At 34.2% G+C, this 17,483-nt stretch overlaps 1 protein-coding gene across 1 annotated transcript; it reads right to left on the reverse strand.

The window, feature by feature from the left end:
• Positions 1-6: 6 nt before the first annotated feature.
• On the reverse strand, positions 7-16,999 carry LOC117109974 (probable E3 ubiquitin-protein ligase HERC3). The gene is made up of 21 exons (XM_033252490.1): positions 16,632-16,999; positions 16,291-16,450; positions 15,520-15,596; positions 14,907-15,131; positions 13,849-13,940; positions 12,899-13,005; positions 12,487-12,679; positions 11,529-11,722; positions 10,775-10,871; positions 9,917-10,106; positions 8,981-9,141; positions 8,355-8,465; positions 7,814-7,906; positions 7,079-7,327; positions 6,318-6,416; positions 5,681-5,799; positions 4,762-4,959; positions 3,766-3,949; positions 2,428-2,527; positions 1,557-1,771; positions 7-255 (listed from the first exon to the last, which is right to left on the reverse strand). The coding sequence occupies exons 1-21, from the start codon at positions 16,951-16,953 to the stop codon at positions 220-222; spliced, it is 3,222 nt and encodes a 1,073-aa protein (XP_033108381.1). The 5' UTR covers positions 16,954-16,999; the 3' UTR covers positions 7-219.
• Positions 17,000-17,483: the final 484 nt, after the last annotated feature.

Raw genomic sequence — 17,483 nt, forward strand, 5'->3', positions numbered from 1 at the left:
ACATATATTACATTATCGCATGGTTTAGAGTTTACAGGTATCTCTATATTGTATCACTATTCTTATTTAACCCCATCATCGAACAGCTAAAATCCAAAGAGGATGTGTAGGGATATCACTTTCAAGGAGAAAAATTTATTACACTACTATTCCCCGATGATTTTTGCCTCATCACCAAAGACAAACGCCAGCACCAGAAGCTGATGACAGAAATCCTCCTTAGAACAACGGAAACAATGGGACTGGGTATGAAACCTAAAAAATGTAAAAAAATGTCCATTAGACCAGGTTTAAATCCACTTTTGTCGTACCAGACAAATTTTTCTGGGTATTACAATATTTTATAGTGGGAAGACTAGGGAAACATGAAATGCTTAACAAAATATTCAAGGAATTATTAGCAATATTGATGGAAGTCTAATACGTAATGAGTTTAAACTTAGAGTATATAATCAGTTTGCAGTCCCATCAGTTAAGTATCATCTAACTGTACATGAAATTACAGATACACAATTAAGTGACCTAGATCTCGTTCATACAAATGCAATTAAGAAATGCTTAGGACTTTCCATAAATGGATTGATTGATTGATTGATTCAGTCCCAAGTTTTTTCAATGCCTTGGCTATCTGATGTATATCGGGCGAGTCTCATTTCTTAAATGTAAACTGAATCGTGAATCTCAAATTTCTAGAAATATGGCATGAAGCGGATCAAGGAAGTGGCATTTAAATAATACACTTCAGCTAGTATGCTTTTAATAAATAAATAGTTTAAATGTACAAAACAAAAACTGGTTCCAAATTAAATCTGTTAAAAAAATTATATATGAAGATTAAATACAATTTTAGAATGACTATATCAAGTCACTTCTTCAACAAGGTAACCTCCTAAAATTACTACATCTAGAATTATGTGATACAACATGTGTTGTACAAAATGTGTGGAAATGTGGAGACCTTTATCCATGTAAATCCTGTAAAATTTCTCTTGAGCAATGGAGACATAATAGTATATGCTGCCATCTCCAATGAATCAAATAATAATATGGTATGGTATGGTATGGTATGGTATGGTATGGTATTCGCAGACCTTTAGGGTTCTCTAATGGCAGAGGGACTATAACACTCAATATTATTACAAATTTAAAGCCCAATATAATTATTCTGAAGGAAATTGAAATCAAAATATTTGAATTAACAGTTCCATTTTAAACCAAGTTAAGAAGGCACATAAGAGGAAAATTGTTAAAGATAGCCAGCTAGTTGATGACTTAAAGCTAAGGGAAGTGGGAAGTAGATGGATAAATGCTTAAATTGAGGTTGTATCATACTGCTCACCGTTATTTGGAATGTATCAATAAATGGAGTTATACCACACATGAGGAAGAGTGTGAAATGTCAGATTGGATTAGAGTCCCAGTGACACAGTTGGTTAAGTCATCTGCAGAGACAACAAAAGATCCCAGGTTCAAATCCCAGATAGGGATTTTTTTTTTCCATGGACATTCACAGATTCCTCTCCTTTAATGTTCAAAATACATAATCATAGTATTACCACAACTTCCTGAAGCCCAAATCCTTTGCTGTGCTCTAGCATCTTTGACAGCTTGTCCCTCATTATTTCTTTGCTTTTGTACAAAGGTAATTCAAATATGTTGTAGCAGGTGTGAGCAGATGGTAGACAGTCAGAGCTTCCAAGAGCTGGCTGGATTATCATTTTTAGCTGAGACATGCCCTGCACTGGGATCCGATCACTGCCTGTTAAAAATTCTAGTACAAACCAAACCATCAAAATCAATTAATAAAATAATATATTAATAACATGATGATAATATTAGTGACAATAAATATGACAATGACAATAATTATATTAATATTAATAATGATAATGGGACATCCTACCAATAATAAGCCTGTGTTAAAGGGGTAAAATACCTGTCAGGGATTATTTTATTCCACTACCACCCATTTATTCTCAAGAGTGGCCAGCCAAAGACAAAATGTAGATATACTGTAAGTGCTTTGTCCAAGACCACAAGTGAAATGGACATCATAGGATTTAAACCCCATTATTTAGACAAGTCGAGCGGTTGAGCAGTAAGGCAGGGGAGCAGTTACCTACAGCCTTAACATTGGCACTGGTTCAAGATGCAGAACCAAGTCTTCACACATAAGGAGTTCTTGTGTACGCATAATGCTCTTTCAGAGTAGAGATTACACTGATGGTATGCTTCATTTAAGCATGATTTCAGCTCCTGTCATGTGTAATATGATTATTAGCTACTATAAGAGTCAGCACTAAATAATCATTAATCACACACATACACAATTCAGCACAATGACGCTGCAAGTTACAGGTTGTTCAAGAATCAAACCACCACAAATATCAGGGACAAATTTATTTATAATGGTTTTCTTAGAGTTACCTAAAAATTTCTTCTTTTCTTGCAATGTGAAATCATGGAAAACTTGCCAGAAAAACTGGATAGTTTCATGTGTCTTGCTGATGTATCTGTATTCAACCAACTAAAAATAAAATGTGAACAATCATGAAATATTATTTCATAACACATAACAGATTAAGAATCTGTCCATGCTATCAAATTTTATGTGACAAATAAATGTGATATGCTCATATTTGGGTGTAATATGACATCATCATGCCCATATTTGGGTGTAATATGGCAATGGTAGTAAATTTGTAGAGTGCCTTCAACAATAAAATCATCTCAAGGCACTGACAGTATTCAAACCACGAATCATGCCGAAAAAACAAACAAAAGGCATTAGAGAGCTTTTGTTATCTTGTTCAAAAAACAAATTTACCAAGAAAAGTGCATATTTTTGTGTATGACGTCACTAATTTAGGCCTAGTTTTAGTTTCCTCGTACTCGCAACCCGAGATTCAGCCGCTGGATCCGGGGTGATGAATCAAGAACCATGAACTGCAACATTTCAATGAAATTTGATTATATTCTATACTAAATGATTACAATACTACATTGAGAAAATCGTCATAGTTAATACTGATTGCAAATTCACTTAAATTTTTCACAGATGTTAACATAATCATTGTATTTCGTACTAGACTTGACCTAGTCATTCCATACCATTCGATTAGCCATCATGCCACCACGGCCCAAGCGCATGCCATGGCTGTAGCAACAGGCTGTGCTGCTACCAAGGGTTTGGTTCTCAGGGGAACATGAAAAGGCATAGCGAAAGCTCAGTATTTCTTTAACGAGAATTGTAACGAGAATGGTAACAAGAATGGGACATTTTCTCAGTGAATTGGTTCTCGATAAAGATAACTAAACTGCTCTAGTTTCATTCCCATGTAACAGGCACATCACACAAGTTTGTTACATAAACTTAGATAGTGTCGATTGAGCTTAAGAATCACAATTTATTTTTAATTTTAATATTTTAAATTTTTTTTATTTATTTTTTAACATTTCATTTATTTATTATAATTTTTTTAAATATTTTTTTTCCAGTTGAATAAACTGAAATTGTTATTGTATATAAAATTATGAATTAAAGGAAAGATGATTTAATGGTAGTATATACGAGTGACTGAATAAATAAAATAAGTTAGTGAGTGATGACTGTGGTTATAAGAAAAGAATTGTATTTTATATGTTCAGTTATTTATATATTTATTAATCTATTTAAAAATATTTCTATTTCCATCTGTCCATCTATCCATCAATACATCCATTTATTCATTTTTAATTTATGAAATTATTTGACAATTGACTTACACTTTCAAATTCTTTCCAATCATAACTGTCACTGCCAACAACCATAGTCTTCAGTTCCTGAGGATGAAATTTCTGTAGAACTGGTCCACCACAGACCTGTAAGAACCCCTCTTCAAAAGCACTATATTGAGCCCTCACCGATTTATTGAAGATGTGGTCAACATACAGAGCCACATACTCTTGTCTAAAGAAAAGAGGATAAATATTGGATTCAATAAAGGCTTGTTTACAGTATGACAATAACAATCGACGATAATATCATAAAAAGCAATTGTTCATATAGAAAATAAAAGAAATACGGTAAGACAAGTTTTCACACTAGCACGATTTTTTAATGATTTATTGTGTATACGATATAAAAATAATTTCACAAATCAAATCAAATGACTTCATAATCATCATGAAAAAATGTTATCGTTTTCCCAAAATTTATGACGTCATTTGATTTGATTTGTGAAATTATTTTTTTATTGTATACAGTACACCATAAATCTGGAGATCTGGTCTTTTAATTTCTATATGAACAGTTGCTTTTTAGCTTTTTATCGTTGATCGCTATCGTCATAGTGTAAATAAGCCTTTAAACAGGCCTTTAATGTAAATACATAAAATCAGTTGTTCAATGTAGTCAATTTGATCTGTACCTTCAAATTGGAATGAACAAATAAGTAACAATTTATAATAATGAATCAAAACAGAATATCAAAAGCCCATGAAAAAGGATTAAATAATAATGATAATCAAAACCCATTAGATTTGGGAGGAGGGGGAAGCCTCCCTTTTGGAAATTAAACACAAGAAAAAAAAGAAAGAAAAAGAAATTATTGATAACCTAAGACGTCTCAGAGGTAATTTCTTGGCATCTAGGAAATACAAAGTTGCCAGGCCCGCTAAGGTAGTGTTGTCTCTCAATCGTCCCAACCCACCCGTCAGACATTTTTGGGATCGGCCCCTGTCACGTCACCATTAGGTCCATCGATATAGACATAAACTTACTTGTTGTCATAGGTTACAGGAATGTATTTTCCCCCTTTCTTGAGGTCAAAAGTTTGTACATCTTCATGGAATTCTGTAGATATTTGGAAGTACATGTTGAATACATCCTGTAGATCGTAGTCATCATAATCTAAGATAGCTTTTAAGCACTTTGCCATTCCCTCATCCAATTCCTTGAAGTCTGTCAGGTACACAGGCCTAAAGAAAATATGAACTTTTGACAGGATATAAACTTACATAATCATATGTTCTAGTTGTTTTATAGAATAGTTTAAAGTTCAATTCAGACTATCTTTGACAAAGACATGTGACATGCCTAAATATGGTAATGATGACATCACATCATGACCATACATATGCACATCATGACCATATCATGGAATACAACAGTTTTCATATTTGATCTTTTTATATTTACTCTTATGGAGAACAGTATTTCATTATTGAATAAGTTTTCGTGACTATACTAAAGTGGCTATTTTGTCCAAGAAAATTTTATAATCTTGACAAAGCTTAAGCACTTTGATACTATCACTCAAATGGGATATAAAACATACATCATGTTATGCTGTTATTTTCCCCCTTTTCAATGTTAAAACAACAATTTTTAACGATTTGGTGATGGTCTCTGCCTGAGAAGTGCTCAAAATCATAAACTTTGAAGGCTAATTTTTAAATATTGTTCTTTAAACAGGTCTATGTTTAAATGCTTGTAACTTCATAAGGAAATGTCGGATTTAATTGGTTTTTTACCATTTTAGAGCTCTCATTTTATTGTTTTAACCCTGTATTAATAACTACAAATCAATGTTTGCGACCAGTGATTGGTTTGGTTTTCCTTTGCCACATATAATTGAGAGAAAGCTCATAAAGTAGTTCACTAAATATAGCACAAGGGTATTTAACTGGTATTCCTTACCTGTTGAGAAGCTTTTTGTAGAGTACTAGGGGGAAGGGGAGGTCCACAATAACTTGATTATAGATCGCTAAACCACAGAGTACACCAACCATTCGAAACATTGACCTATCCTTATGAGACTACAAGAAATATAGTTATTTAAGATTTAACTGATCTACAAGCAGTCTATGAATATTAGATAATGGTTGTGATAAGATATTTCATGACAAGTATTTGAAGCACAAGTGGTAGAATAAGTTTACTGTGACACACTATTGTGAAACAGTCAATTTTACTGCAATATATTGTTGTGGCACTGCAAGTACTGGTGCAGTGTGACAGGTTTGTGAAAACCATATATGCTCCGAAGGAAAAAACAATGTCCACCTTTTTCCCCCAGTTTTTAAATATTCAAAAACCTGTATCTTACTGTTTTTCGTCTAACCATTTTTTGTGTCTTAGAAAAAAATCAGTTGTACAACAGACAGTATCAATAAAAAGATTTCCTACAGATCCTAACTTAAGCCAATTGGATTATTAAGTTATAGGTCTTATTTAAGTTTAAACATTTTTTTGGTTAAAGGATTGATATTTCAAACAAATTTCTTATTTGAAAATTATTTAGTGCAAAACAAAATATAAACAGTAATAAGCATACCTGAGGGTTGAACCAAACTGTTCCTGTACTTTTGCTAAATTCCTTGAACATCCCAAATTCTGGATTAAAAAATGTTTTGAATACCAGCAGAAAGAACTCCTATCATATAACAAAACATATGGAATATTGAACTTTTTGTGGAGGTGCACCATGAGCAGTTTGTTTTAATACGGATAATGGCACTTTATAAATTTTCAATATTAATAATATTAATATTATTATTATTATTATTATTATTATTATTATTATTATTATTATTATTATTATTATTATCATTATTTATTATTATTATTATTATTAATTTTGCTAAAATTTGTTATTATTATTTAAATTATTATTATTATCATTATTTATTATTATTATTATTATTAATTTTGCTAAAATTTGTTATTATTATTTAAATTATTATTATTATCATTATTTATTATTATTATTATTTATCTGCACTTCAACAAAAACCAGTTCCTCTGTATTGAGCGTGCCATCCAGAAGAAAGTTGATTAAATAAATAAATAAGTAAAATTCTTTTCACATGTCCCTATATGTCTCAAATACAATGTAATTCAGACAAGTTGTCATCTATGTTTTCAATTATGACATTAATGATTTGATTTTTTGTAAAAATAAAATAAAACTGTTTAATTGTGCATGCGCCACAAACCGTATACAAAAAATTGCAAAAGCTAGAGGCAACGGAAAAGTAGTCTCCAACAATAAAGTTTGCTCCTAGCTAAATGGAAGAAGAAGAAACAAATACTGACCTTGATAGGACCACCATCATCTATTCCAGGTTCATCTTTAAAGTTTACCCGCAATTTCTTTTTGAGGTCTCTTTGCAATTTCCCGTTTAGCTGCCTCATAGTACTTGCTACAATGTCTAGTCTATCAATGGTCAATACTAACAACGTTGGACAACTACAACAAAAACATTGCAATCCAGGGTTTATGAACATGTTGCACCGGATTCCTAGCAACATCCTCTGATAAAACATTTCTTCAGCCACTGCAATCTGCAACACAAGGGACAAAACTTTAGGACACTTATATCTCACAGTGGTGGATCCAGGAATTTGAAATAGAGGGGGGCCTGGGAGGGACTTTCACAGATGGAGGATCTAGACCACCTCAGCCCCACCAAGAGAGTGATAATAGCACCTCTAGATGGCTGAAAATGACACTCTCAGACTTATTTGAATATAGTTTTCTTTTGCTGCATTTTTAAAAAATAATTTTGAAAAAAATATGGGGGGAAACTGGGCCGGCTGCATCCCACCCCACAACCCTCCTTGAATCTGCCACTGTCCAATATCATTGTTAGGGAAAAAAACCATTGGCAAAGCAGTTGTCATCAAGGCATTGAATAATGAGATTGATGGTTTGAATTCCAGAAAATTTTAATCACTATCCTATATGATTGGTTCCTAGGGCCTTAAGATTATAAAGCAAGTTTGTCATATTCTTGTTCAGTTCTTATAACTATGTTTTCCTTCCCTTACCTGTTTCTGTTCTTGGCTTTCAATTAGGATAAGGTGCATCTTTAAAGTATTCTCCAGAATAAATGGATACTTCTCCAGGAACTCTTTTAGCAGCTGTAGATAAAATACAGAACCAAGTTCTAAACATGTACACAAAGGTATGATATACAAACTTGAGTGTTACATTTAAAGGATATCTCTTGCTTATAATGTGTAACCTTCAATGAAGCATGGAGGAATTAGTGATTGAAGAAACATTGTTTTCGCCTTGGAATGGTATTAAAAAATTATTTCGAGTAGATGGTGTTATACATATCAACAATCTTAACAACAACATATGGTCAAAGATAATGCAAATGATTGCCCCTGAATTGATAAATTCTAAAATTCATTATGATTCACATGTGAAAATACAGCAGCTCTCAATATTTCTGGGGTAAAACAATGTATCTGTATAAATCATTAATAACTTTGCAATACACCAAATTTTATAAATAAAATTGATGATGCTGCAAACATTTTAGAATAAATAAATAAATAATAAATTTCAGTAACTACCTACTTCAACTGATCTAGGTGTAAGTGTTGACCCTTCCCAGAGTAAATTGATCTCAGGAATGTAAAACGATGTGTATGAAACATGTTCGATACTCTCTTCTTTCTTTTCAAAGACCTTTTGCAAGATAAAATACAAGATGTTAACCATCATGCACTGAAGTACAAATAGAATAAAGCTCACTCCAAAATAATACATCAGGTCTGATAACAGAGCATATGTATTATTTTTTACCTTACCTGTGACATAGCACCAATGAAAAAAAAAAAAAAAAACAGAATGGCAATTTGTACAAAAACATTTCCTTGTTGAATGACATTTTGCATTACAATATTATATAACAACAAAGTAAATTCAGCATATCCACATATTTTGACTGGGATCACGATATCTAAAACCCTGTCCAGATCCTCAAAAGTTATTTGGCAAAAAAGTGTTGTATGCCCAAATATAGTCATGATATGCATATATGGTCATGTGATGTCATCATGACCATATTAAGGCATGTCACATGTTTTTGTCAAATAAATTTTCATAGTTTGGACAGGGCTTAAGAAAGTGTGTATCTGTAGTATGTAGACCCCCTATTTGTTTGAATCAAAATTCACTTTCTGTTGTTAAAGCCTGTTTACCTTGTAGAGTTTCGTGAGCATGTCCAGGGCAATTGTTATGTTCCCTTCAGGTGTGAGCTTTGGTCCATCTCGTTGCTCGGACAACAAATGTACCATCACATTTTTGAAAATAGTTATAAGATGTATGAAACGACCAGGCGGGAGATTTCCAATCCAGGTATCTACCATAAAGACAAACATTGACAACAATTTATGTAAAATCTCTAGTTTACATCATGCCTTGCGGAATAAAAATATGAATGTTAGCTGATACAAAATGTAGGATACATAACTAAAGCCCTGTCCAGGCTATCACATTTTATTTATCAAAAACATGTGACATGCCTAAATATGGTCATGATGACATCACATCTGGATTGCAATGTTTTTGTTGTAGTTGTCCAACGTTGTTAGTATTGACCATTGATAGACTAAACATTGTAGCAAGTACTATGAGGCAGCTAAACGGGAAATTGCAAAGAGACCTCAAAAAGAAATTGCGGGTAAACTTTAAAGATGAACCAGGAATAGATGATGGTGGTCCTATCAAGGTCAGTATTTGTTTCTTCTTCTTCCATTTAGCTAGGAGCAAACTTCATTGTTGGAGACTACTTTTCCGTTGCCTCTAGCCTTTGCAATTTTTATGTATACGGTTTGTGGCGCATGCACAATATATATGCACATATACATATATAGGCACATCATGACTATATATGGGTATACAACAGTTTTTTGTCCAATAAAATTTGACAGTTTGGACAGGGCTTAAATTTTGTGGATACTGCCCTCATTAGGTTAGTATAAAACACTAGTGTGTGGACAGGAATTTAATTCATTAGGCAACAAGTGACACTAGTAGGCCTGATATACTAGAAATGTCTCAATGGACTAAACAAATCTGAAGTATGTATATTACTAGAAAATAATCATAATTTTGTGATAAGAAAAACTACCTACCAATGACTTTTGACAATTTAGGTGAAAGATTACACAATGCTTTAGTGATGCTAATGATAGATTGAAGGTACGATTCAGGGAATTGCATTGTGGGAAATTCCAGTAGTAACAAGTAAAGGCGAAGTGCTTCTACACCAGGAGGCGACATCAATAGTGTTGGACTCAGTTGCTTATGTAATACCTCAGAAATCTGAAAATAATGGTATATAATATCATTACTTTTTTCCAAATACAACATATAGTATACTTTAAACAAAGAAATTGATGGGAAGAGAGTTTTGATACACTCCTCCTATGAAAAAAAATGGAATAAAGCTTTGTATACCAAAAATATAGACTTGCAAGAATTACTTGCACCCCCACCCCCAGTTTCCCCCCAAAAATCATTGCAAGTAGTTAAAAATCACCTAAAATCAACTTATTTTGCAAGTTAGCACCCCTTAACTGATCACCGAGCCTTCCCACTTCACCTTTGCACCCCCACCCAATCAGCAGCCCCGTTTCAAGACTTCTAGATACGCCCTTTGACCATTATGATATACACTACAATGATTTTACACTATTGAAGACAATTTGTATAAACTGCGCATTCACAATAGCAATTCAACTGTTTTACAAAAACAAAGCTTCAAAAAAGTTTTGTGGCCCAAAATCGGGCCATGTCCTGTCATATCATATTCATACATTTAATGTAAGATGGCCTAAGAGGAAAAAAAAATTAACTCCTATCCAATCCAATCCAAACTTTTGAATTATAAGGTGCATTATACGGTAATTAAAAGTGATGGGATATTCGCTGTTGGAGATAAGAATGAAATTTAATATCACTACTGAATATGTTTCTATTGTGCGTCTCACCTCTGATAAGATGTTATGTTTTTGGGAAATTCTGTTGAAGACTTTTCTTGCTCGAACAAGATTAAGTCCTGAGTCCTCTTCACTGCAATAATGATCTCTGTAACAAATCAATGCTTGTAACCAGTTTATCATTGTCATTCCAAATTTAATTCTTGAATCTCAAAACTATAAATAATAGTGATTAAAAATTATGATAAAATACGTCTCCTCCAAAATGTTCCAATTAATAATCAATTTTCTCTGGGAATGAAGGATTTTGGATGACGGTTGTGTTAGCAACCAGTATTCTCAGTCTGCCACAACGTTTAATAGTGAGTTTTCGCAAATGCAGCACGGACGTACTCTAGAACTAAAAGCAATGAACTGTAACTGTCATTGACACTCATCTGCGGTTTGATCCTTAGAAGTTTCGCAACTGAAGAACGAACGGTAGTGCGTGATGTCGGTTAAGCTCACACATGCCCTCCTTTTTATGTATCCCTAAAGTCTGCTGATTGGCTACTTGATTGGCCGTCCGTCATTGATGCGAAAGCTCACTATTAATGTTTCTGACGATCATCAGATATAGGGGCTAATCACTTTCGCCATTCATGTGACATCATCGAGCATAATCACATGATTTCAATGGACCTTTCAGAACAGGGCCAGGAATTATGGGCGTATCCTACAAACACGTGTTGTCCCACAAATAACACTGTCCTTTAAGGACCTTAGCAACAATATCCAAGGGGTGGGGCTTAAATACAGCAAATACCTTCTAAGGAATGATGCATTCAAACAAGCCGATGATGAAAACAAACTCTGGATGGCTTTTTTAACATTGTCTGGAACAACTGAAGAGTGTGATATCTCTGCAATTTCCGATATTGATTTTGAATTTAGTTGATAAATCATTTGATCTGAACATTTTTCATCCTGTTTAACATTTTTATTGCTCCTCTGGTTAGCCTTTGAGACAAAAAAAATCAGATTAATATTTATCAAGTTACCTGTATGAGTTCAGCCAATTGCAGTGGCGTATCTAGCAGGTGTGGACAAACCACCAAAAATAGCTTGTGCTTCCCAGAGTCCCCAATTGAAAATGTCTGAAGCAAAAAAATCATGCTCAAGTAGCTGCCTGATGAATTTTGTAATGTTCAGAAGTCATTAGTGTAGTGTATGTTACTAGGTCCTAATATAGCGCAACAAATACAGAACAGATATATACTGTAAGCTCTGACAAAGGGGAAACAAAGGAAAATAGAGAAAAAATTAAAAATAAAACCCAAAGAGGTTGACTTCTCATGCAAGTCAGAGTGTAACATGAGAGGGTACAGTATAAATTGAAGTGTGATTCAAGACAATTCTGTTTATTATGGCAGAATTTAAAACAGAGGAGAAATTTACAATATTAAAATTTAACACACAAGGCCTGATAGATCCATGAATACAAAAAATACCCAGATGGAAATTTAACAAAAAAAAACATATAAGAATAAATAAGTGAATATAAGTGTAAAATGAGTGAATGTGCATAAAATAAGTATAACTGAAAAATGAGTATTAATTTAAAATAAATGCCTAAAGGTGAGTATGAGTATAACAATTGAAAAAGGGTAATACAAGTGTAAGTTAGTGTATTCATTCACTGCATTGGCTAATATACTTTTCAAATTTGTTAAATAAAATAATAAAATATAACTTTTTTGTGTTTTATTGGCCATAAACCATACCTCAGAGGTGATAAAATAACAGGTAGGTCCACCAGAGTATATGTTGGTGATTAGGGATCGGCCTTTAGCATCCAAAGTATCACCAGAGAAATAGTCCGACAATGACTTGATCTCCACCAATGTTAAGATGAATTCGTATGAACCAAATATATAAAGATTACTGCTGGAAGGTATAAAGGCGAAGGTGTACCATCTGAAATAAAAAACAAGACACAACAAATTTGCCTCTGCACAACAACTTTTGACTGTCATTTTGCACCTAACAGGTGGCCTATCTTTAATTTTACTTTGACTTTTATTTATTTCTTTATCCCAGTTAAACCTCTGTTTAGCAAAGAGCGCACATATACACAGCTTTATTTGCTTAGTCCAGTAATTATAAAGATGAATGAAAACAGTGGAATCAACTTACCTTCCACATACTATCTTTTTGTCTTTTTGTTTAAGTTCTGGATGCAATTCTGACCAGCTTTCAAGAGTGTCTATCATATTCATCGAAAAGATCGTGACCTCACCATTCTAAAAATTCAGAAAAATGTAAAACATTTATCGATGGTACAGTACAGTATCTTTGATCAATTACAGGAAACTTATATTTGGGATATGTATTTTATTAGTATCTACCAGGTGTAGATTATCATTTAATAGACCAGGTATGTAATACATTTTTTATATAACAGGTGACACTGACATTTGTAAATCCAACAAGGTGTCATAGTACTACAAGTAGGAATGTTCAAATGAGCGAGAAGTAAGCTTTGAAGTAGTAGTTTACTTGTCGTACACCCTGTGTAGTGCCTGTGGAGATGTTCCTTGTATTAAGTTACTTCAACATTCGTACAGACGATAGCATCCTGAGCAGTCTCAGGATTAAGAGTTCACATGGAATGCAAAAAATATGCACTCAGGGTAACGCCACGTAGACTCACTTACTACAGAGCTCAGAAGTAAATACAACCTTTATTATGACCTCAATTTTGTTTCAAAAGAAAATTGTTAAAAAAGAGGGCCAAAAATAACATTTCCTGTAATTTGCAAAACCTTTGGAGACACCACGTTTTTACAACTGTTTACAATCCCAAGAACTTGTGTGCAAAATATCTGTTGAGACACACGAAAGTGGCAATTTTTACTTCAAGAAAAATTGCATAGTTACTTCTAAGCTTTGAACTAGCTTTGAAACAATTAGAATATTATGTCCTGGGTAAGCTTCATGTGGACACTCGTCTGCCATAACTTTACTTCAGACGGAAGGCCGTCTGTACATAACATCCATCTGTATCAACATCCAATCCAGTGAAGATCCAATGTACAGGTAGTTCTAAAATGGAATAGAAAATGTGATATTTTTACATCACTTACCAATGAGCGAAACTCTGAATGATTCTGTCCACAGGCAATGTCGGAAATTTCCTGCCCTTGCAGAAAATCTAATTCATGTGGAAATTTACAGCCTAAAACAGAAATATAAATCAGTGTTACATAAAATTCAAATTTTTCAATTACATAATTCCACATCTTATACATTGGCATATCTAGGTGATTGGGGGGGGGGGGGCTGAGGTGGGGGTGGGAGGTAGTGGCAGCTGTAGGATATATTCTTGAGCTTGAGCATGTATGCCTGAGAAAGGGGAGGGTTAGGAAGGGAGTGTCCCCTCCCAAATGAAATTTTTGTTTAAAAACCTCTGCATGGCCGGAAATGTAAGACATGTGTTGGCTTGACGTGGCCTATTTTATTTTTTTGGTAAGACTGCTTGGCGAGCTCTGGCCGATGGAGAGGGGATTGACCTCTCTGAAGGAGGGGGGAACTGCCCTTCCTCCCCACTCGGTACAGTGGCGGCGCCAGCGGGGGCAGGGGGCTTAAGCTCCCCATGGGTTTGGTCAAGCGCCCCCCATCGGCCAAAGCTCGTCGGGCAGTCGGACCAAAAAAAAAAAAGGCAAAGGCCTAGTAGTTTTCTCATCCCAGCCATCTAGAAATGGCTGGGAAATACTAATTCCTGTATCATTTGCGTATTTTATCATTTTACAGTGAGGATCCAAGATCTTAAAACTACTAAAATATAAAAAATTTAAAAAAACAGTTACGGAGACAAAACACTGCCTTGCGGAACACCAATACTTACTAACTATTGACATTACGTTATTACATTTAAATCATGTGGTCTGTCTGTCTAACATAAAATTTAAAACACATAAAATTCTAGGAGAAATCAAGCTTAATCAGTCTTTAACAATAAGTGTGGAACAATAGTGTTGAAAGTACTTGAAAAATCAATAAAAACTGACCTTACAAAGCTCTTGGTTTTTCCTGATGTTCATACACGTGTTGTGAATATAAATATGTGGGTGTGTATTATGCCAACAGAAATGAGAAGCAAGATACAGGCAAATATATATAAGTTAGATAAGCAATAGATTACCTCTTCCAATATGCACTCCAAGTTGTCCGAATGCATTGCTTCCCCAGCAGAACACAGCGCCACTAAACGTCAGAGCGAGGGAGTGATCACCTCCGCAAGATATTTGCTTGATTGGCAGACCGCTCAAGCATGCAATTTCAGTGGGCACAGCACAGGTGTTGTAAAGATGAGTGGTGAATCCCAGCTGGAGTCTGCTGTTGTCACCCCAAGCAAACAGCTTGCCACCTGTATGCAAATTCTTTCATTACAGAACATACATGTAGATACCACATTGATTAGCATAATTCACACTTAGGGATACATTATCACTATGACAAGTGGTAAAACATTTAACAACAAATCCATCCCCAATATTGAATCATAGAAATTATTATTTGTAGTGATTAAAGTATGATACAGTATTACTATTATTATTAATATATTACTAGTATTACTGCATTGTAAAGCATCAATATCTAATACCAAATAATGATTTGAATTAGGTTCTAATACAAAACATCATGTAAGCCATGTTTTTCTTGAATATCAATTATTATTCGGTTAAATTTTTAAGATTTTCGTAACTCTATTTTAACTGCTTTTTAAGAAAACAAATGAATATAATTTTAATTACTTTTTGCAAGAGCCAGTGTGTGCTTTGATCCACAGGAGACTTGGACGATGAACTCCATAGATAGAGAATGTATAACACTGGAAAAAAAGTAAATTTGTTACAGTACTTGTATGGGAGTAGAGCTATAGGTTTATCTATTAACTCCACCCCTAGCAACACTGCAGTGTTCATACAGTTTTTTGGAGGCTTCAGTACAATTCTTATTTAAGAGAGGTGCCTTTTTGAGAAAACCACTTATATAATGTGTTGAGACAGACTTGGTCTTTTGCAAGATGTTACCGTACATAAAGGTACGGTACATCTGGCTCTTAATCGAGAGGCAAGTATGGAGTCATTTACAATATTTTATAAAGCATGATAATTCAATGTTGTAGTAAGTGCATTTTCTCATGGATGTGCAGGGGCGGATCCAGAGATGTCCGAAGGGGCCCGAAAGTGGGGCCGATTGAGATAACACTACCCTAGAATTCCGGAGTATACCCCCTGCAAAAATGTTGGTGTTCTAGACACCCAAAAATAACCTCTGAGGCACTTTAGGAGATAATTTTTTCTTTTTGCTTTCCAGGGGGTGGGGAAGCCAGGGCCAGCCCTACCCACCTAAGTCTGCCCCTGATGTAAAGGGGAAAACATTATTTTTCAATTAGCAAAATCACTGAATTTTTAAAAATATGTCTACATCTGAACATAATATAATTGCAAAAACAGATGAATATTTTAATGTAGGATAGTGAATTTAGAGAACTTTTTTTTTGGTGTCTTGCGGAGGTTTACCTTGGCTTCGGTCTGTTGTTGCTCGCTGAACCATGACCACATTGACCTTTTGAATCATGACCCCAACTAATTATATGACCTTTATTACTTAAGACCACACTGTGTCCATCCCCACAGGCAGCCTGCACAATAAAGAATGTATCCAAAGAAGACATACGCTCTGTGTGGAGAAAATAAATTTATAATTATAAAGAATTCTGTAGAATATATCGTACTGTATATAACAATTTTATGAATAATAATATAACAACAATAATATAATAAATTATAGGCCTACTAATACATTTATAATTAGAACAGCTTCATTTGAAAAAAAAAATCATGTAGATTGAAAAACATACCTGGTTTGCCATTACCACCATTATTAACATAAACTTTTCCATCACTTAAAACAAAAACAGTCTGCTTCAAGCCGCAAGCTATTTGCTGAATGGAACGATTCCTGAACGACAGAACCCCATTTGGTGTTCTTGATATCTGCGGATCATTATAATTTGTTTTGCCAAATAATGCAAAAATCATTCCCAGTAGATAATGCAGCAGTTTAGACAATGAAGACATTAACCTTGTGAAATTAGTCGATGTTCCATTGGCAGCTGGTATCTGCTGATCATTAAAACTTCCCACATCCAAGTCCAATGAAAAAACCTTGGATGTCATCATACACAGTAATTGAACTTTACACCAGGAAAACAGGAAAATTACACCAGTCACCCTGTCAAACGGAAAGATACTATTACTGCTCTGCCAAAACCAATGGTATATTGATGAGTATGTTTATTTTATTTAATATAATAATACTGTGCTATAATTAAATCAATTTTTGGGGGTGGCTTTATTGGGTGAGGCTTACGTAAATGGACCCAGGACAGAGATTGAAACAGTTTAGTTGTTGATGATTTATCCACCAATTTAATGATTTAAAAAAAAACCATATATGCCTATAGCACAGGAGGGGAAAGTGCGGCCCCACAGTGATTTTGTTGCAGATAGCGAAAAATAAATTTAAAACCCTGTGTGCGGCCACCCAACCGTATTTGGCTAGAAAACCCTGTTTTTTTACGGCCTTAAAGTGGTATAAAAAAAAAATTTGGTTTGCGTGGGCCAAACACCTCCTCCCCCACCCCCACATTATACACGCAAAAAAAATTGTATCCAAACTGCATCAGATTCAAATTTAGATTTCCATAAAA

This window comes from Anneissia japonica, unplaced genomic scaffold, assembly GCF_011630105.1.
Source record: "Anneissia japonica isolate Jap-2015-1 unplaced genomic scaffold, ASM1163010v1 scaffold585_len4108843_cov191, whole genome shotgun sequence".
Lineage (NCBI taxonomy): Eukaryota > Metazoa > Echinodermata > Crinoidea > Comatulida > Comatulidae > Anneissia > Anneissia japonica.